At 44.7% G+C, this 23,248-nt stretch overlaps 1 protein-coding gene across 2 annotated transcripts in view; it reads left to right on the forward strand.

The window, feature by feature from the left end:
• Positions 1–23,248, forward strand: part of LOC121581909 (ras-specific guanine nucleotide-releasing factor RalGPS1) — a 295,729-nt gene that overhangs the window by 269,985 nt on the left and 2,496 nt on the right. Inside the window, exons 12-19 of one of the 2 annotated variants that reach the window (XM_041897302.2) lie at positions 12,693–12,822; positions 13,599–13,747; positions 14,958–15,006; positions 17,518–17,598; positions 19,881–19,986; positions 20,724–20,816; positions 21,616–21,721; positions 22,911–23,002. In XM_041897302.2, the coding sequence (XP_041753236.1) occupies positions 12,693–12,822; positions 13,599–13,747; positions 14,958–15,006; positions 17,518–17,598; positions 19,881–19,986; positions 20,724–20,816; positions 21,616–21,721; positions 22,911–23,002 (806 nt within the window). The remainder of the gene's footprint in view (positions 1–12,692; positions 12,823–13,598; positions 13,748–14,957; positions 15,007–17,517; positions 17,599–19,880; positions 19,987–20,723; positions 20,817–21,615; positions 21,722–22,910; positions 23,003–23,248) is intronic. The other variant, XM_041897304.2, reaches the window with a different exon arrangement.

Here is a 23,248-nt window from a genome sequence, read left to right on the forward strand (position 1 = left end):
ATAGAGGAACACTAGGGTTTCCCATCGAGGATGGGTTAAGGTTTCCCATCGAAGAAGGGTTAGGGTTTCCCATCGAGGAAGGGTTATGGTTACGGTTTCCCATCGAGGAAGGGTTAAGGTTTCCTATCGAGGAAGGGTTAGGGTTTCCCATCGAGGAAGGTTTAGGGTTCCCTATCGTGGAAGGGTTAGGTTTTCCCATTGAGGAAGGGCTACGGCTTAGGGTGTCCCATCGAGGAAGGGTTAGCGTTTCCCAACGAGGAAGGGTTACGGGTTAGGGCGTCCCATCGAGGAAGGATTACGGGTTAGGGCGTCCCATCGAGGAAGGATTATGGTTATGGTTTCCCATTAAGGAAGGGTTTCCCATCGAGGATGGGTTAGGATTTCCCATCGAAGAAGGGTTAGGGTTTCCCATCGAAGAAGGGTTATGGTTACGGTTTCCCATTAAGGAAGGGTTTCCCATCGAGGATGGGTTAGGATTTCCCATCGAAGAAGGGTTAGGATTTCCCATCGAAGAAGGGTTAGGGTTTCCCATCGAGGATGGGTTAGGATTTCCCATCGAAGAAGGGTTATGGTTACGGTTTCCCATCGAGGAAGGGTTAGGGTGTCCCATCGAGGAATGGTTACAGGTTTGGGTGTCCCATAGAGGAACATTAGGGTTTCCCATCGTGGAAGGGTTAGGGTTTCCCATTGTGGAAGGGTTCGGTTTTCCCATCGAGGAAGGGCTACGGCTTAGGGTGTCCCATCGAGGAAGGTTAGGGTTTCCCATCGAGGATGAGTTAGGGTTTCCCATCGTGGAAGCCACTAGGTGACATCAGGAGGAGCCATCTGGTCATTTCATAATCGTGGTAATAACAACCATCACAGGGACTGGGGATGTATCCTGTCCCCTGATTGGTTTGGGATTACATAACATGTCAGAGAAGGTCTCTGGGTCTCGGCCGTGTCTCCATTTTGTCAGCACGCCCATTACACCAACCGCATACAAGCCGTGCACGCCCAGTGCCAATGGGATGAGGTTATAGCGTTACTCAATCTCTCCGTACACAACGAGGCCAAAACAACATGACAGAATCCAGAAGACGCCGCTGCACGCACACACACACACACACACACACACACACACACACACACACACACACACACACACACACACACACTCACTCACTATATGATTAACCAAAATAATATACACACATTCTTGAATTCATTTACCACTAGCTTCATTTATGTAACGCATGCCAGCTGTTACATGGCATGAACCCCACAGAACATCACATCTTCCTATCAGCAACAACTGAACACACACACAAACAAACTCACAGAGAGATTTGCACAAATACCCCTAAAACATGAGCAAACACACATGCTTTGAATATACCTATTATGTTGAACAGTCCATGAACTGGCCCTCACACACATAGTGTATTATGTTGAACAGTCCACTAACTGGCCCTCACACACATAGTGTATTATGTTGAACACTCCACTAACTGGCCCTCACACACATAGTGTATTATGTTGAACACTCCACTAACTGGCCCTCACACAGTGTATTATGTTGAACAGTCCACTAACTGGCCCTCACACAGTGTATTATGTTGAACACTCCACTAACTGGCCCTCACACAGAGTGTATTATGTTGAACAGTCCACTAACTGGCCCTCACACACACTCACACAGAGTGTATTATGTTGAACACTCCACTAACTGACCCTCACACACACTCACACAGAGTGTGTTATGTTGAACAGTCCACTAACTGGCCCTCACACACACTCACACAGAGTGTATTATGTTGAACACTCCACTAACTGACCCTCACACACACTCACACAGAGTGTGTTATGTTGAACAGTCCACTAACTGGCCCTCACACAGAGTGTATTATATTGAACACTCCACTAACTGGCCCTCACACACACTCACACAGAGTGTATTATGTTGAACACTCCACTAACTGGCCCTCACACAGAGTGTATTATGTTGAACACTCCACTAACTGACCCTCACACACACTCAAACAGAGTGTATTATGTTGAACAGTCCACTAACTGGCCCTCACACCGAGTGTATTATATTGAACACTCCACTAACTGGCCCTCACACAGAGTGTATTATGTTGAACAGTCCACTAACTGGCCCTCACACAGAGTGTATTATGTTGAACAGTCCACTAACTGGCCCTCACACAGAGTGTATTATGTTGAACAGTCCACTAACTGGCCCTCACACAGAGTGTATTATGTTGAACAGTCCACTACCTGGCCCTAACACACACTCACACAGAGGGTATTATGTTGAACACTTCACTAACTGGCCGTCACACAGGGTGTATTATGTTGAACGCTCCACTAACTGGCCCTCATACAGAGTGTATTATATTGAACAGTCCACTAACTGGCCGTCACACAGGGTGTATTATGTTGAACTCTCAACTAACTGGCCCTCACACAGAGTATATTGTGTTGAACACTCCACTAACTAGCCCTCACACAGAGTGTATTATGTTGAACAGTCCACTAACTGGCCCTCACACAGAGTATATTATGTTGAACACTCCACTAACTGGCCCTCACACAGAGTATATTATGTTGAACAGTCCACTAACTGGCCCTCACACAGGGTGTTTTATTTGAACACTCCACTAACTGGCCCTCACACAGAGTGTATTATGTTGAACACTCCACTAACTGGCTGTCACACAGAGTGTATTATGTTGAACACTCCACTAACTGGCCCTCACACAGAGTGTATTATGTTGAACAGTCCACTAACTGGACCTCACACAGAGTATATTATGTTAAACAGTCCACTAACTGGCCCTCACACAGGGTGTATTATGTTGAACACTCCACTAACTGTCCCTCTCACAGAGTGAATTAGGTTGAACACTCCACTAACTGGCCCTCACACAGAGTGTATTATGTTGAACACTCCACTAACTGTCCCTCTCACAGAGTGTATTATGTTGAACACTCCACTAACTGGCCCTCACACAGAGTGTATTATGTTGAACACTCCACTAACTGGCCCTCACACAGGGTGTATTATGTTGAACACTCCACTAACTGGCCCTCACACAGAGTATATTATGTTGAACAGTCCACTAACTGGCCCTCACACAGGGTGTTTTATTTGAACACTCCAATAACTGGCCCTCACACAGAGTGTATTATGTTGAACACTCCACTAACTGGCTGTCACACAGAGTGTATTATGTTGAACACTCCACTAACTGGCCCTCACACAGAGTGTATTATGTTGAACAGTCCACTAACTGGACCTCACACAGAGTATATTATGTTAAACAGTCCACTAACTGGCCCTCACACAGGGTGTATTATGTTGAACACTCCACTAACTGTCCCTCTCACAGAGTGAATTAGGTTGAACACTCCACTAACTGGCCCTCACACAGAGTGTATTATGTTGAACACTCCACTAACTGTCCCTCTCACAGAGTGTATTATGTTGAACACTCCACTAACTGGCCCTCACACAGAGTGTATTATGTTGAACACTCCACTAACTGGCCCTCACACAGGGTGTATTATGTTGAACACTCCACTAACTGTCCCTCTCACAGAGTGTATTATGTTGAACACTCCACTAACTGGCCCTCACACAGAGTGTATTATGTTGAACACTCCACTAACTGGCCCTCACACAGGGTGTGGGGTAATATGTTGAACACTCCACTAACTGTCCCTCTCACAGAGTGTATTAGGTTGAACACTCCACTAACTGGCCCTCACACAGAGTGAATTATGTTGAACACTCCACTAACTGGCCCTCACACAGGGTGTATTATGTTGAACACTCCACTAACTGTCCCTCTCACAGAGTGTATTAGGTTGAACACTCCACTAACTGGCCCTCACACAGAGTGAATTATGTTGAACACTCCACTAACTGACCCTCACACAGAGTGTATTATGTTGAACACTCCACTAAGTGGCCCTCACACAGAGTGTTTATTTTAACACTCCACTAACTGGCCCTCACACAGAGTGTATTATGTTGAACATGCCACTAACTGGCCCTCACACAGTGTATTATGTTGAACACTCCACTAACTGGCCCTCGCACAGAGTGTATTATGTTGAACACTCCACTAACTGGCCCTCACACAGTGTATTATGTTGAACAGTCCACTAACTGGCTGTCACACAAGGTGTATTATGTTGAACAGTCCACTAACTGGCCCTCACACAGAGTGTATTATGTTGAACAGTCCACTAACTGGACCTCACACAGAGTATATTATGTTGAACACTCCACTAACTGGCCCTCACACAGGGTGTTTTATTTGAACACTCCACTAACTGGCTGTCACACAAGGTGTATTATGTTGAACACTCCACTAACTGGCTGTCACACAAGGTGTATTATGTTGAACAGTCCACTAACTGGCCCTCACACAGAGTGTATTATGTTGAACAGTCCACTAACTGGACCTCACACAGAGTATATTATGTTGAACAGTCCACTAACTGGCCCTCACACAGGGTGTATTATGTTGAACACTCCACTAACTGTCCCTCTCACAGAGTGAATTAGGTTGAACACTCCACTAACTGGCCCTCACACAGAGTGTATTATGTTGAACACTCCACTAACTGGCCCTCACACAGGGTGTATTATGTTGAACACTCCACTAACTGTCCCTCTCACAGAGTGTATTAGGTTGAACACTCCACTAACTGGCCCTCACACAGAGTGAATTATGTTGAACACTCCACTAACTGACCCTCACACAGAGTGTATTATGTTGAACACTCCACTAAGTGGCCCTCACACAGAGTGTATTAGGTTGAACACTCCACTAACTGGCCCTCACACAGAGTGAATTATGTTGAACACTCCACTAACTGACCCTCACACAGAGTGTATTATGTTGAACACTCCACTAAGTGGCCCTCACACAGAGTGTTTATTTTAACACTCCACTAACTGGCCCTCACACAGAGTGTATTATGTTGAACATGCCACTAACTGGCCCTCACACAGTGTATTATGTTGAACACTCCACTAACTGGCCCTCGCACAGAGTGTATTATGTTGAACACTCCACTAACTGGCCCTCACACAGTGTATTATGTTGAACAGTCCACTAACTGGCCCTCACACACAATCACACAGAGTGTATTATGTTGAACACTCCACTAACTGACCCTCACACACACTCACACAGAGTGTATTATGTTGAACAGTTCACTAACTGGCCCTCACACAGTGTATTATATTGAATACTCCACTAAGTGGCCCTCACACAGAGTGTATTATGTTGAACAGTCCACTAACTGGCCCTCACACACACTCACACAGAGTGTATTATGTTGAACAGTCCACTAACTGGCCCTCGCACACACTCACACATAGTGTATTATGTTGAACACTCCACTAACTGGCCCTAACACCTACACTCACACAGAGGGTATTATGTTGAACACTCCACTAACTGGTCCTCACACAGAGTGTATTATAGTGAACAGTCCACTAACTGTCCCTAACACACACTCAAACAGAGGGTATTATGTTGAACACTCCACTAACTGGTCTTCACAAAAAGTGTATTATGTTGAACAGTCCACTAACTGTCCCTCACACAGAGTGTATTATGTTGAACACTCCACTAACTGGCAGTCACACAGGGTGTATTATGTTGAACGCTCCACTAACTGGCCCTCACACAGAGTGTATTATGTTGAGCAGTCCACTAACTGGCCCTCACACAGAGTGTATTATGTTGAACAGTCCACTAACTGGCCCTCACACACACTCAAACAGAGGGTATTATGTTGAACACTTCCCTAACTGGTCCTCACACAGAGGGTATTATGTTGAACAGTCCACTAACTGGCCCTCACACACACTCAAACAGAGGGTATTATGTTGAACACTTCACTAACTGGTCCTCACACATAGTATATTATATTGAACAGTCCACTAACTGGCCCTCACACAGAGTGTATTATGTTGAACAGTCCACTAACTGGCCCTCACACAGAGTGTATTATGTTGAACAGTCCACTAACTGGCCCTCACACAGAGTGTATTATGTTGAACAGTCCACTAACTGGCCCTCACACAGAGTGTATTATGTTGAACAGTCCACTAACTGGCCCTCACACAGAGTATATTATGTTGAACAGTCCACTAACTGGCCCTCACACAGAGTGTATTATGTTGAACAGTCCACTAACTGGCCCTCACACAGAGTTATTATGTTGAACAGTCCACTAACTGGCCCTCACACAGAGTGTATTATGTTGAATAGTCCACTAACTGGCCCTCACACAGAGTGTATTATGTTGAACAGTCCACTAACTGGCCCTCACATAGAGTGTATTATGTTGAACAGTCCACTAACTGGCCCTCGCACAGAGTGTATTATGTTGAACACTCCACTAACTGGCCCTCACACAAAGTGTATTATGTTGAACAGTCCACTAACTGGACCTCACACAGAGTATATTATGTTGAACAGTCCACTAACTGGCCCTCACACAGGGTGTATTATGTTGAACACTCCACTAACTGTCCCTCTCACAGAGTGAATTAGGTTGAACACTCCACTAACTGGCCCTCACACAGAGTGTATTATGTTGAACACTCCACTAACTGGCCCTCACACAGGGTGTATTATGTTGAACACTCCACTAACTGTCCCTCTCACAGAGTGTATTAGGTTGAACACTCCACTAACTGGCCCTCACACAGAGTGAATTATGTTGAACACTCCACTAACTTACCCTCACACAGAGTGTATTATGTTGAACACTCCACTAAGTGGCCCTCACACAGAGTGTTTATTTTAACACTCCACTAACTGGCCCTCACACAGAGTGTATTATGTTGAACATGCCACTAACTGGCCCTCACACAGTGTATTATGTTGAACACTCCACTAACTGGCCCTCGCACAGAGTGTATTATGTTGAACACTCCACTAACTGGCCCTCACACAGTGTATTATGTTGAACAGTCCACTAACTGGCCCTCACACACAATCACACAGAGTGTATTATGTTGAACACTCCACTAACTGACCCTCACACACACTCACACAGAGTGTATTATGTTGAACAGTCCACTAACTGGCCCTCACACAGTGTATTATATTGAACACTCCACTAACTGGCCCTCACACAGAGTGTATTATGTTGAACAGTCCACTAACTGGCCCTCGCACACACTCACACAGAGTGTATTATGTTGAACACTCCACTAACTGGCCCTCACACAGAGTGTATTATGTTGAACACTCCACTAACTGGCCCTCGTTGTGTCTTCTACTGAAGTTGTGTTTCCAGAGAACGTCCTCTAATAACAAACAGACATCGGACGTATTTGGAGACGAGAAACTCAGCCAAGGCCTACGCACATGCCTCTCATTAACACGATGTTGCAGCCAGTTAGCCTCCACCACGAGAGGAAAACGTATGAGGGACACACATGAAGTCCACTTAGTCCCCTTGGGTCTGCCTAAAACCAGCTGACCGTCCAGACCGACTACGGTCCCCAGGTGGCCACCGTAGAGTTTACGATTTGAAGACGAAGCCGGGTACACGTTGCGATGTGTCTAACCATGCCTTCAGGATAACTTGTTAGGCTGTGTGCTGCCCACACAGAAGCAGCTCTTCAAGTCTACTTTTGGGCAGTCGGGGGGAAGTAGGAAGTAGATTGCTCCATTATGTGGAATCTGTGTGTTAATTGACGGATCCTTACTACTTGTACCGTAGGCTGCCAACCAGCCTGTTTACATACGTGATACGTGGTGTCTGTGATAACTATTTTTGCTACTTCTACTGGTGTCCCTGATTTCAAATCATTTCACTGTAAGGTTGTCTTCGACGAGGCAGGGTGCACCCACATTCTGCACCCCTAACAAAGCAGATATGTGTGATTGCAGTATGCCTTCACCTTTCACAACACACATCAGGAATTAAATGTCTCTAAACTCTTTAGTACATGTACACGATTCCAGTTCAGTAGCTCCCTTTTGCTGAGCCCCAGATTACAGGTACATGTTGTACTTTCCCTATTCTCATAAAGCATTTGTCTGAATGAGTGGCATGCAGGCTGTGCTCCATCATGTGTCCATGGAAAGGTCGTGTTCACCGCTGTAGAGTGCAGGGCTGGCCCAGAGCCATGCATTTAGAGAGACATTGAGGTTATTGCGTTATGATGCATTTACGTGACACTACAACATTCATTCTATGGCAGCCATGTTTGGCGCACCATGGGCAATATTGACCAATAGCAGTTAACAGAATTTTCTGAATTGTAAACAATGCTATGTACCAGATTCCAAATTCCCCGTCGTGAATGGATCAGTGGAATGCTCAAAAGCAACATGGCGTCTAAAAAGTTGGCCCAACCCTCTAAATATATGGCTCTGGCTCCAGGTTACCCACCTGGGTCTGCCTGCACATTAGCCCGCATCTAGACTCACTTATAGGTAAATCCCGAGTGGCGCAGTGGTCTAAGGCACTGCATCGCAGTGCTAGCTGTGCCACTAGAGATCCTGGTTCGAATCCAGGCTCTGTCGCAGCCGGCCGCAACCGGGAGACCAATGGGGCGGCGCACAATTGGCCCAGCGTCGTCCAGGGTAGGGGAGGGAATGGCCAGCAGGGAGGTAGCTCAGTTGGTAGAGCATGGCGTTTGCAACGCCAGGATTGTGGGTTCGATTCCCACGGGGGGCAAGTATGAAAATAAAAAAAAGAATAATGTATGCACTAACTGTAAGTCGCTCTGGATAAGAGCGTCTGCTAAATAACGTAAATGTAAATGTTATTCAACTCGGAGCACTTGTAAACTGCTGAACTTTAATTGTGGCAGCTGAGTAGGCTGTATCCCAAGGGGAAGACAAAGCACTACAGTACCATAAGGGTAGTTATTCCATGTATTCCTGTAAATCCAGGCTCACCCTTTACTTCATTACGGGTCACTCATCTCTGTGTAGTCTACACATCCTTAACTTGGAAGTGTTACATTTGGGCCATGTGACCGGCAGGAGAACGATACTGCCTATAGCAGGAGAACAGTGGGTGTGGTTGTGTGGTTGTGACTGATTTTGAATGTGTTCTACCGATTGCAGGAAAATACTTCCAACATGAAAGGCTAGTGTAACACGTGTTCCAACATGCCTTGATGTGATGTGTTATAGAACCGCCAAACGGGCGCAATTACACACAGTTGACAGCATTCCCCCCCCCGTGTTTCATCTTTTACCGTGCAGCAATGACCGAGCAGCCATCAGTGATTACCATGTCATACACATGTTCAGTAACATGTTCAGTAGTTTATACAGTATTCTACTTAATGATGAAAGTACTCCTGCCATATTACCTCATTCATGAAGAATTGCTCAGACCAGTACCTGATTCACACTCTAGTTCAGACCAGAACCTGATTCACACTCTAGTTCAGACCAGTATCTGATTCACACTCTAGTTCAGACCAGAACCTGATTCACACTCTAGTTCAGACCAGTACCTGATTCACACTCTAGTTCAGACCAGTACCTGATTCACACTCTAGTTCAGACCAGCACCTGATTCACACTCTAGTTCAGACCAGCACCTGATTCACACTCTAGTTCAGACCAGTACCCGATTCACACTCTAGTTCAGACCAGTACCTGATTCACACTCTAGTTCAGACCAGTACCTGATTCACACTCTAGCTCAGACCAGTACCTGATTCACACTCTAGCTCAGACCAGAACCTGATTCACACTCTAGCTCAGACCAGTACCTGATTCACACTCTAGTACCTGATTCACACTCTAGTTCAGACCAGCACCTGATTCACACTCTAGTTCAGACCAGTACCTGATTCACACTCTAGTTCAGACCAGAACCTGATTCACACTCTAGTTCAGACCAGTACCTGATTTACACTCTAGTTCAGACCAGTACCTGATTCACACTCTAGTTCAGACCAGTACCTGATTCACACTCTAGTTCAGACAGCATCACACTGTGCTGGGGTTTATTCACAAGAAAGCAAACAGCCGAAACAGGGAGGGACTAACCGGAACTTGTCCAATAAACTGTTTTTCGTTGCAAAACATTTTGCTACGGTTTGCTCTAATGAATACCCCCCTGATTTGGATATTCTGTTTTTACATCCTTATCCTTTCTGTTTTTACATCCTTATCCTTTCTGTTTTTACATCCTTATCCTTTCTGTTTTTACATCCTTATCCTTTCTGTTTTTACATCCTTATCCTTTCTGTTTTTACATCCTTATCCTTTCTGTTTTTACATCCTTATCCTTTTCAGCACAATTTCAGCAACTATGGTGGATGCATAACCAGGCCAGCCAGTACAGCTCGGCTTGGCTTGGTTCGATTTAGCCCTTATACCAAGTTCAGCTGCAGGGACTTTGTCAACACCAGTTAGCTTTTAAATAGGAAATAATGAGGCACATATGGGGAGCATTTAGCTAATTTGGCTGTGGGTTGGGAAGTATTTATCTATTGACAAGCAGAGCGTGGGATAGCAGGAAGGCTCTCATTTGTTGCTGCAGTTTGTTTACCATGGAACATCATTAGAACCATTAGGAGACGTAGCGAGATGAGATATACCATGGAACATCATTAGAACCATTAGGAGACGTAGCGAGATGAGATATACCATGGAACATCATTAGAACCATTAGGAGACGTAGCGAGATGAGATTTACCATGGAACATCATTAGAACCATTAGGAGATGTAGCGAGATGAGATTTACCATGAAACATCATTAGGAGACGTAGCGAGATGAGATTTACCATGGACCATCATTAGAGCTAGTAGGAGACGTAGCGAGATGAGATTTACCATGGACCATCATTAGAGCTAGTAGGAGACGTAGCGAGATGAGATTTACCATGGACCATCATTAGAGCTAGTAGGAGACGTAGCGAGATGAGATTTACCATGGAACATCATTAGGAGACGTAGCGAGATGAGATTTAACATGGAACATCATTAGGAGACGTAGCGAGATGAGATTTACCATGAAACATCATTAGAGCTAGTAGGAGACGTAGCGAGATGAGATTTACCATGGAACATCATTAGGAGACGTAGCGAGATGAGATTTAACATGGAACATCATTAGGAGACGTAGCGAGATGAGATTTACCATGAAACATCATTAGAGCTAGTAGGAGACGTAGCGAGATGAGATTTACCATGAAACATCATTAGAGCTAGTAGGAGACGTAGCGAGATGAGATTTACCATGGACCATCATTAGAGCTAGTAGGAGACGTAGCGAGATGAGATTTACCATGAAACATCATTAGAGCTAGTAGGAGACGTAGCGAGATGAGATTTACCATGAAACATCATTAGGAGACGTAGCGAGATGAGACGAGACGCCCCCGACTGGCTGAATGGTGGTAAACCCAGAGCCCTTCTCTAGATGAACATGGGCCATTAACGTTTCACTATTCACCACATTGTGGGAAAAGAGTCCTGAGAGCCAGTGTCTAGACCTCTTTACTCCTCCAGACCGACTGATTGGCCAGAGACATATATATGGCTCTGTGATTGGTCATAGTTTTTCTCTCTTCTTTGCGTGAGACATGGCCTATCCCCAAGTCTAGGTCCTGGAATCTAGACCAAAGTGGACCGTGAAGTCGACACTGACCCCTCCGAGTTTGGGGTCAATTTCATGTCGATGAAAATCTTTGTCACTGAAAATCACAACGAATTGGAAGATATCCAGTATTTTCGAGGATTATTTCGATTCACTCATTGACTTTAAATCAGGTTCTCGTAACTGAAGATCCAATAACATTATCATCATCATATTGTCGGCTGTTTATCGTCCTTGTATTGTAAATGTAAAACATTTACTCAAGTGTCTGTGGAGGTCTCCAACTGCAGTGCTGGGTTTTATCTGGTGATTTCATGACTGATTGAATGGCCCCAGTGGGCTTTAGTGCGAAGCGCCACACAAAGGGGGGAACCGAGACTTGAGTCAGAGGTTCCACTGGCAGAGAAGGCACATGCCAACACCACATGCCCTCGCCAAGACGACCACAAGTCCAGTGAGAGTGAAAATGTGGATAGGCTCATTATACAGCTGTATCAAACATGCAGTACATGGAAGGATATACTCATCACATGTGGCTAGAGGCTAATTAAACGGCAAACATGTCTACATGCTCAAACTACAACCCACTGACCCCACCTAGTGGACAGATTCTGAATAACGTCAATGGTCTCCGCTCAGCGCACTGGACTAGTTAAATCTAAAGATGCAGGTCTTCAAAATGGTTTGCATGCACCCACAGATGATCTGGCCTTACCTTATACCAGGTGTCTTCTAGCACATACGGGCATCGATCATATCATAAATGGAATTAATTTACCAGATTCCGGGGTCAGAAGGTCAAATGGCAAGGTGTTTTGGTTTTCTTTGAACTGAGAGCAGAGTGCCCAACAACATCAATTGTTTTATATCTGGTTGTGTTATTGTTTTTGTAAATAGAGGAGAACCATTCCCAGTTTTTATCTCTGGCCGCAGTAGCGGATAACAGCTGATTGCCAAAAGTGAGGCCAAGCTTTGTGCTTAATGACCCATGGCGGCGACTTGGAGGGATTCTGTGGTGACTTGAAGGATTCTGACTTGTAATACAACTGTGACTCATTTTTACTAATGGCCTCTCGTTTGCTCTTCCTAACAGGTCCGTCTGATGTGTCTGCCTCTGTGAGGTACATCTACCGGCGGCCCACCTGTCCCGACGCCTCGGTGGGGGTGCACATGCCCACCCCTCCCCCCTCTCGCCACAGGAAGAGCCACAGCCTGGGCAACAAGTGAGTGTCTGTGTACAGTACTGGTGTTTCAGTGAATATAGTAAGATATCACGTTACATCTCCAATAGAGGGTGATGATTTGCTACACCACACCACTACCATCTCTTCTCTCTCTCTGTTACTCTCCCTCCCTCTCTCCCTCTCTCTTCTCTCTCTCTCTCTCTCCCTCCCTCCCTCTCTCTCTCTGTTACTCTCCCTCCCTCCCTCTCCCTCCCTCTCTCTCTCCCTCCCCCCCTCCCTCTCTCTTCTCTCTCTCTGTTACTCTCCCTCTCTCTTCTCTCTCTCTGTTACTCTCCCTCCCTCCCTCTCTTCTCTCTCTCTGTTACTCTCCCTCCCTCCCTCTCTCTCTCTGTTACTCTCTCTCCCTCCCTCCCTCTCCCTCTCTCTTCTCCTCTCTCTGTTACCCTCCCTCCCTCCCTCCCTCCCTCTCTTCTCCTCTCTCTGTTACCCTCCCTCCCTCCCTCCCTCCCTCCCTCCCTCTCTCTCTCCCCCTCCCTCTCTCTCTCTCTCCCCCTCTCTCTCTCTCTCTCCCCCCTCTCTCTCCCTCCCTCTCTCTCTCCCCCTCCCTCTCTCTCTCTCTCCCCTCTCTCTCTCTCTCTCCCCCTCTCTCCCTCCTCTCTCTCTCTCTCCCCCTCCCTCCCTCTCTCTCTCTCTCTCTCTCCCCTATCTCTCTCTCTCTCTCTCTTTCTCTCCCCCTCTCTCCCTCTCTCCCTCCCTCCCTCCCTCCCTCTCCCTCTCCCTCCCTCTCCTCCCCTATATCGCTCCATCTCCCCTAGTATGATGGCGTACGGCATGGTGGAGAGTAAGAGCTCCACATTCCCCATTGAGAAGCCACGCCACCTGCTGGATGACAGCTTCCTGGAGTCCCAGAGCCCAGCTAGAAACAACCCACACAGCATCGCCGTATCTAACGGCATATCTTTAGGTACCCCTCATACAATCTCAATAGCACTTGATAGACTGCAGGACATGTTGAAAGATCCACAAAGCTGCACTATTGCACTGTTCTTGAAGTCTTGTCTGCAACATCTATTTTTATAGTCTATGCCTCTGTTGCAGGGTATGCAGTCACAGAGTTAAATCTATATTTCACCCCCTTAAATTGTATTCCATATTTTTGTCCTTCAGCTTTTTCTTCTAGGCCTATCTTTTGGATTAATTTCCCTCTGGGGGAAGAATCTAATGCAAACTTTGTATTGATGCAAATGCTTAGTTTAATGTGATGGTCCACTCCAAAGTTGAAGTTTGTCCGACATTTCCAGAACTCAAATCAGTCTAATTGGTCTAAACAAGACCAAGACCAGGGGAAACAATGGACCTATGTCTGCTTTATGGAAATATTTGTGTTTATACCGCACAAGATCAAACACTACAGCAAAGTCACATGTAAAAGAATGAATATTAGTATCATAAAGTAAATTTCATGAACAATAACGTGGTCCACATACCAATGTCCTTTGAAGATGTAGCTAGGTTTGTAGACATCCACACACCTCCGTGTTAACAAAGCTCACGCGTACCTGGTGCTGGCCATGTCGTCCCTACCTGGTGCTGGCCATGTCGTCCCTACCTGGTGCTGGCCATGTCGTCCCTACCTGGTGCTGGCCATGTCGTCCCTACCTGGTGCTGGCCATGTCGTCCCTACTGCTCTCTCACCATACAGGCTTCCTCTTAATAATAATAATAATAATAATAATAATAATAATAATAATAATAATATGCCATTTAGCAGACGCTTTTATCCAAAGCGACTTACAGTCATGTGCGCATACATTTTTACGTATGGGTGGTCCCGGGGATCGAACCCACTACCCTGGCGTTACAAGCGCCGTGCTCTACCAATTGAGCTACAGGGGACCACACTCTTGCACGTGCTTCAGACTCTCCCCAATTTTTTACTGTTCGCTCAGGTTCGTCATCAACCGAGCATAGTTCACGGCAGCGAATGCATAGTTTACGGCTGTGTGTACTCATCCCAACATGTTGATCTGAAAATGTCTTGACAAACATTGATTTTGGAGTCAACTTTCACTTTAAACTGTGCAATACTCAGGCTTAGAGTATTGAGTATTCTCAGAGGTTGCCAGTTAGCCGTGTCTGTCCGTGACAGCAGTGTTTCCCTGTCTCCTCTGTAGGCAGTAGTGAAAGCTCATTCGGCGAGGAGCTCTCGCCGGGGATGGAAAGGTTAGTACCGTCTGCCGTTTTTAACATGGCAACCCAACCCAGCACTTAACCTTACCGTTTTTTAATCACTTTGAAATGGGTCACTTTTTGCACACTATTAGTGAATGACATAGTCATAGATACAGTGGGGGAAAAAAGTATTTAGTCAGCCACCAATTGTGCAAGTTCTCCCACTTAAAAAGATGAGAGAGGCCTGTAATTTTCATCATAGGTACACGTCAACTATGACAGACAAGATGAGAATTTTTTTTCCAGAAAATCACATTGTAGGATTTTTTATGAATTTATTTGCAAATTATGTTGGAAAATAAGTATTTGGTCAATAACAAAAGTTTCTCAATACTTTGTTATATACCCTTTGTTGGCAATGACACAGGTCAAACGTTTTCTGTAAGTCTTCACAAGGTTTTCACACACTGTTGCTGGAATTTTGGCCCATTCCTCCATGCAGATCTCCTTTAGAACAGTGATGTTTTGGGGCTGTCGCTGGGCAACACGGACTTTCAACTCCCTCCAAAGATTTTCTATGGGGTTGAGATCTGGAGACTGGCTAGGCCACTCCAGGACCTTGAAATGCTTCTTACGAAGCCACTCCTTCGTTGCCCGGGCGGTGTGTTTGGGATCATTGTCATGCTGAAAGACCCAGCCACGTTTCATCTTCAATGCCCTTGCTGATGGAAGGAGGTTTTCACTCAAAATCTCATGATACATGGCCCCATTCATTCTTTCCTTTACACGGATCAGTCGTCCTGGTCCCTTTGCAGAAAAACAGCCCCAAAGCATGACGTTTACACCCCCATGCTTCACAGTAGGTATGGTGTTCTTTGGATGCAACTCAGCATTCTTTGTCCTCCAAACACGACGAGTTGAGTTTTTACCAAAAAGTTATATTTTGGTTTCATCTGACCATATGACATTCTCCCAATCCTCTTCTGGATCATCCACTCTAGCAAACTTCAGACGGGCCTGGACATGTACTGGCTTAAGCAGGGGGTCACGTCTGGCACTGCAGGATTTGAGTCCCTGGCGGCGTAGTGTGTTACTGATGGTAGGCTTTGTTACTTTGGTCCCAGCTCTCTGCAGGTCATTCACTAGGTCCCCCCGTGTGGTTCTGGGATTTTTGCTCACCGTTCTTGTGATCATTTTGACCCCACGGGGTGAGATCTTGCGTGGAGCCCCAGATCGAGGGAGATTATCAGTGGTCTTGTATGTCTTCCATTTCCTAATAATTGCTCCCACAGTTGATTTCTTCAAACCAAGCTGCTTACCTATTGCAGATTCAGTCTTCCCAGCCTGGTGCAGGTCTACAATTTTGTTTCTGGTGTCCTTTGACAGCTCTTTGGTCTTGGCCATAGTGGAGTTTGGAGTGTGACTGTTTGAGGTTGTGGACAGGTGTCTTTTATACTGATAACAAGTTCAAACAGGTGCCATTAATACAGGTAACGAGTGGAGGACAGAGGAGCCTCTTAAAGAAGAAGTTACAGGTCTATGAGAGCCAGAAATCTTGCTTGTTTGTAGGTAACCAAATACTTATCTTCCACCATAATTTGCAAATAAATTCATTAAAAATCCTACAATGTGATTTTCTGGAAATAAAAATGCTCAATTTGTCTGTCATAGTTGACGTGTACCTATGATGAAAATTACAGGCCTCTCTCATCTTTTTAAGTGGGAGAACTTGCACAATTGGTGGCTGACTAAAAACTTTTTTCCCCCACTGTATACAGACATACTTACAATGTATTGATGGGCTGTTTTGCATATTAGTTGATTTACCAACTAAAAGCAACTGCAAACACCCAAGTACAAACACATTTGGCAGAAATGTCTGTGAACCTGTTTTTGCTTTGTAATTGTGGGGGTATTGTGTGTAGATTGATGAATAAGGCTGTAATGTAACAAAATGTGGAAAAAAGGAAGGGGTCTGAATACTTTCCGAATGCACTCTACCTCTTGAATGATTTACTAAAAAGTGTATAAGTAGTTGCTCATGTTTATCATCTCAAAGGGATTACACGCCTGATACTAAAGTTTCACCCTGTTTTGAAATTGTTGCAAATTAGCGTAGAGCTGTAATTGTCTAATCGTGTCAAATCGACCTCACTGCATAAAACTCAATAAGAACAATATCATTGCTTTAAGGTCCCAGCATTGAGTGTCGAAAACAAAGTCTCATGTATCTGTGTTTCCACGTCCGACAGGAAGTGCAATTATCCTCAACCGATTTCCCATCTTTAATCCCAATCACTGAATGAATCAGACCAGGGTCAAATACACTGCACTTCATTTAACTTGGGAGTTTGTGCTTTTGGAGATTATTTGATTGGGTTTCATTGTTCCCGGGAAAACTAAATCAAGTGCTCCTCAAGTATTTGACATATGTATTTGTCCCAGGTCTGGAATGAACATCAGAACTATTAGGTACACTTGTGAAAAAGGGGGGTATTGTAAACCAAATAGCAGTGGCCCTCCTGGCAACTCGGACTGACTGTTGACAATGTGCAAACACAGGGGGCGCATGTACGCTACACTGGGCCCCAACTGGAAGGTCCCGCTACGCAATTCACCCCGGATCCGCAGCTATGTTTACAGGTACAGTGCAGTGGTGGTGGAGGAGGGTTATGTCACATGTTCTAGGGTCATAGGTCATTCATCTCTGGGAAAAGAGGGTGGGGTCACGCTGTCACCTCTTTCACTGCATGCAGCGTCCGTCTCACTCAGCCTCTTCACGCTGTCGGTGGAAGTTGCCCCTAACCCCTGGTCTACGCTCAGTTTCTCCCCAGTTTGGGTGGGTTCAATAGTTAAAGGGGAGGTTATGGTGTTTTACAACTTGATGTTAGATGGTTCCTCACCCTGATAGTAGTTTATGGGCCAGGAGAAACTGGAATCCATGGCCACTGCTAGCTGAAAATGGTATGGGCGTGATAGGGGCATGTGGAGCATATTAAGAATATAATGGCCAAATGAACTGAAACCAACTCAATTATTTTGTTTGACGTTACTTAAAGGTGATTTTGCTTTCTTTCTTTTTATACATGCTCCGCATGATTTTTTAGATAGTGCAGGCTGAAGTTTGTAGTGGCTGTTTAAAGAAAACCAAACTATTGATTACATTTTCTCTTTGCACATAGACACGTTTTAGGGTGAAGAACTATCTCACATTATATTGTAAAATACTGAACTTCCCCTTTTAAAGTTGGGGTTTAGGGGTTGGGGTTTGTGAAAGATGTACTGAGCTTGGAGTAGGGGAAACTTCTACCCATCCTGCTCTGTATATCACAGTCACAGCCTTTGAGTCCCTCGTCCCCACACTCAAGGGTAAGGGACAAAGGACTTGGGACAAACGCAACATAGTTCCTTGACTCTTGTCTTTTGGGATGTGGTTTCCTTCACTTGGGACCCATTGACCCTAAGGTGTCTGTCTGTCATTGGGGAGGGTGTTTCACTGAGAATTTAAATTAGATCCATTGAACCATTGTGGCAAGAGGAGTGTAAAGGATGCTACCTCAGGGTTGTCATGGTAATGTTCTACTGTAATTTATACTTTATTTACATTTACATTTACGTCATTTAGCAGACGCTCTTATCCAGAGCGACTTACAGTTAGTGCATACATTATTCTTTTTTTATTTTTATTTATTTTTATTTATTTATACTGGCCCCCCGTGGGAATCGAACCCACAACCCTGGCGTTGCAAACGCCATGCTCTACCAACTGAGCTACCTCCCTGCCGGCCATTCCCTCCCCTACCCTGGACGAATTGTGCGCCGCCCCATTGGTCTCCCGGTTGCGGCCGGCTACAGCAGAGCCTGGATTCGAACCAGGATCTCTAGTGGCACAGCTAGCACTGCGATGCAGTGCCTTAGACCACTGCGCCACTCGGGAGACCAATATATACCGTGCACTCATTGACGGACACTATGGGCCAAATCCTAACTCATGTGCATACGTGCAACTCTTCCACTGATATCGACGCATGGTTTACACAAAAGCTTGAAGGTATGCGCATATTATCTCAAGTTAGCTTTTGGCCCTTCTGTTCCAATATCGACTCTCTGCTACAGAGGGATCAGAATGTGGTCTGAACGTGGTCGAGACCAGGCTAACCTTTATCACCATCAGCTTGTCCCCTTTTGGTTGGCATGGCGATCCCATGCTTCCCCTCGTCCGGCTCCCAAGAGAATCTGAATAGCTAAAGTGCCTATAAACAGTAAGGCAAAATTGGTTGGAATTACATCATTCCTGTTGTTTACTGATTATATAAGGAAGGAACTCATATAACACATCATTAACTCGTTATTTGGTTGTTATCTGACCAGATATCCAAAAATATGAAGGCTTTCCCTGATGTCTTGATAATGTCATGAATACATATTTTCTTTGTCTTAATCTGGTTCCCTGACCACTCTATGACCAGAAAAACAGTTTACAATGGAACAATGACGTAATTATGACATTCCATGCCTAATTTGGCCCGCTGGGTACCTATTGTTATCACCAGTCTTGTTTATTAAGACTGAGTGTTTCAGATAGGCTTCCTTTGGTCACACCCCTGCTCTAATCTTAGCTTAAGTGGAAGTTAGTAAAAAGCATGCAAGCCCCAGTCCACGTCTGGAACATCCCGTTATGACACAACACCCATATCTGGTCATTTTCGGGAGCTCTGCCAGAGAGACAGTGGCGTCAGAAACCTATACCCTTTTCACGCTATCATGTTCTGTTTATATGGTTCGTTCCAGCAACTATGGTGGAATGCGAAATCAGGCCTGCTCAGTACGGCTTGGCCTGGTTCAGTAGTGTGAAAAGGGTACTAGAGAAGCCACTGTCTCTTCTACTACTGCTCATACGACTTTGGTTTTGACCACTCCCCCAGCCCCTCAGGTGCCAACCCGTGCCACGGGTGCAGCGAGGTGGGCAGTGTTACTATCGAGGGGCCCCTTCGGAGGAAGACCCTGCTGAAAGAGGGCCGAAAACCCAAGGTAAGGAGTGATGTGTCCACTGTCTGACTCCTGGTCCAAGGTAAGAATGGATGTGTTCTCTGTCTGACTCCTGGTCCAAGGTAAGGATGGATGTGTTTTCTGTCTGACTCCTGGTCCAAGGTAAGGATGGATGTGTTCTCTGTCTGACTCCTGGTCCAAGGTAAGGATGGATGTGTTCTCTGTCTGACTCCTGGTCCAAGGTAAGGATGGGTGTGTTCTCTGTCTGACTCCTGGTCCAAGGTAAGGATGGATGTGTTTTCTGTCTGACTCCTGGTCCAAGGTAAGGATGGATGTGTTTTCTGTCTGACTCCTGGTCCAAGGTAAGGATGGATGTGTTCTCTGTCTGACTCATGGTCCAAGGTAAGGATGGATGTGTTCTCTGTCTGACTCCTGGTCCAAGGTAAGGATGGATGTGTTCTCTGTCTGACTCCTGGTCCAAGGTAAGGATGGATGTGTTCTCTGTCTGACTCCTGGTCCAAGGTAAGGATGGATGTGTTCTCTGTCTGACTCCTGGTCCAAGGTAAGGATGGATGTGTTTTCTGTCTGACTCCTGGTCCAAGGTAAGGATGGATGTGTTCTCTGTCTGACTCCTGGTCCAAGTTGATGCTTTTCCAACTTTTTCTTACCCACTCATTACTCCTTTTCTCTGTCATTTAACGTTTTCTTACTGTTATACAAATACTATAGTATATTCTTATAATCAACACTGTCATGTTATCTGTGTGGGTGTGCTCCAGTTGTCATCGTGGACGCGCTTTTGGATCACTCTCTCTGGCTCGACACTGACGTTCTACGGGGCCAAAGCTTTGAGGGCCTCCGAGAGGAAGCATGTGAGTGAGACCATGGGTGTATTCACTAGGGAGCAAACGGACGGAACAGGGAGGGACTAAGTTGAACTAGTCCAATAAGAAACTTCAGTTTTTTGTTGCCAAACGTTTTCAGTTGCAAAAATGTTTTTCTACGGTTTTCTACGGGGGTGCACTAATTAACACACCCCCTGAAGAACCTGTCTACCGCAGGTCTTTTATCTCAACACAAACTAAATAATGGTCCTAATAGTCACAATGTTCAGTTTACTAGAAAGAAATGTAGTGGAAACAATGTTCAGTTTACTAGAAAGAAATGTAGTGGAAACAATGTTCAGTTTACTAGAAAGAAATGTAGAGGAAACAATGTTTAGTTTACTAGAAAGAAATGTAGTGGAAACAATGTTTAGTTTACTAGAAAGAAATGTAGTGGAAACAATGTTTAGTTTACTAGAAAGAAATGTAGAGGAAACAATGTTTAGTTTACTAGAAAGAAATGTAGTGGAAACAATGTTCAGTTTACTAGAAAGAAATGTAGTGGAAACAATGTTTAGTTTACTAGAAAGAAATGTAGTGGAAACAATGTTTAGTTTACTAGAAAGAAATGTAGTGGAAACAATGTTTAGTTTACTAGAAAGAAATGTAGTGGAAACAATTGATGAGTAGCAAATAAAGAAATGTGAGTAAAAGTGGGAGAAGACGTGTGGATCAACAACCAAACAAAGGACATCCTCTAGAGGCTAGAAGGCTGTATTGTTTTCGTTACACACTTGCGATGCCGTGCATCTGATCCAGTGTATCTAATCTCACGTCTTCCCTGCAGTACAAATCTTCGGCCTGTAAGAAGGTATGTGTTACGGGCTGGATGGTGGTCCTGCCTGATGACCCCGCTAGACCGAACATCTTCCACCTCAACGACCCGGATAAAGGTGAGCCTTGGAGATTTAAAAAAATAAATAAAAAATTATACAGGTGAAATTGTATTAGTGTAAAATATAATTTTCCCAAAGAATTCGGCAGACAATATACGGTAGCTCAGTATTTGTATTATTTATTTTATACAGTCTTTATCAAGGGATCCAATAATTCTGGATGTGACTGTACACTGTATTGTTGATCCCGGGACATATTCATTTCGAAGGGAAAAGTGTTGCTGGATGTCTGGGGCATATAGGGTTTGGTTTTCTAGCACAAATTTGCGAATTGACACCTGTGTCAGAGGAGCTTGGAAGTGAAGCACGCTCTCACGGCAAATGAACGGGGGTTGAACGTACACACTTCTCGAATCCAGACTTGGCCGTGAACATGAACTGTTGTTGTCCGTGGTTTTGTCGGGTAAAGATAGTCCTAATTTGGTGTTGTACTTTTTTTTATTTTGCTCACCCAACCACGATGATGACTTTCGTCATTCGGAGGACGACCTTGTCTCTTCAGTTGAGGTTGTATCAATTTTGTGCACCGGTAGCTAGGTTTCCATCCAATCGGCACCAGATTTTCACGTGAAGATGTTTCCATCATATTGACTTGTTGCAGATAAAAGGCTGTGTGATGACGTAGTGCACATAAAAATTACTTTGGTGGGTAAATTCCCATGTAGCGAATAAATAATATTAAGTTAAATGGGTATAGCCTACATCAGGGCCTCCCAAACTTTTTCACTCAGGCCCCCGGTCCAGCATTGATCTCGACATTTCTGACAATGTATAAATAGCTCTCTAAGGCAGGGTTTCCCAAAATTCTGTCCTGGAATTAAGACCCTCGATATTTATTGGAAAGGAGCATCAAGCTCATCACCGTGCACTTTCCCCACCCTGTGAAGTTCATCGTAACTTATTTCATCTGTAGCCTAATAAACTGCATGGTTTATCGACGAGTCGTAGTGGGAGGACAACACATGTCATTGCGTGACTTCAAATTTAATTCAATTTAATGGTTATTATATCAATATTTGCGCATAAAAGCATTTCCACAGAGATTTCTTGCCGAATTCATTTTACAAACACAAAAAAGATCCCACCTTGTCGTATTTTGTTTTGTCTACAAATGTTCTGTTTCCATGACATTTTTCATCCGACATGTACTTTACTCGCATAAAAAGGTTGTCTTGTTGCTTCACAGGTAATGTTTACAAGTTCCAGACGGGATCCAGATTCTCTGCAATCATCTGGCACAAAAACCTGGAGGAGGCTTGCAGGAGCGGTAGACCTCAGGTATGTTGTCATTAATCAATTGAATTTATTAGATTATTTTTAAAAAATGACAGACACAACATCAATTCAATTGTAGGACATGCATTAGAAAATGATTGAGGATGACGCCAAAAATGTTATGAATTAAGTAAATAAATAAAAAATGTATATGTTGGGAAAATGTGCCATTTGATTCTGACCACAGCTGTCAATCACCTAATTCCTTATTGCTTCATTAATGTACTTAATGAACTCTGCTTATGTCTT

The sequence above is a fragment of the Coregonus clupeaformis genome, chromosome 15 (genome assembly GCF_020615455.1).
Source record: "Coregonus clupeaformis isolate EN_2021a chromosome 15, ASM2061545v1, whole genome shotgun sequence".
Lineage (NCBI taxonomy): Eukaryota > Metazoa > Chordata > Actinopteri > Salmoniformes > Salmonidae > Coregonus > Coregonus clupeaformis.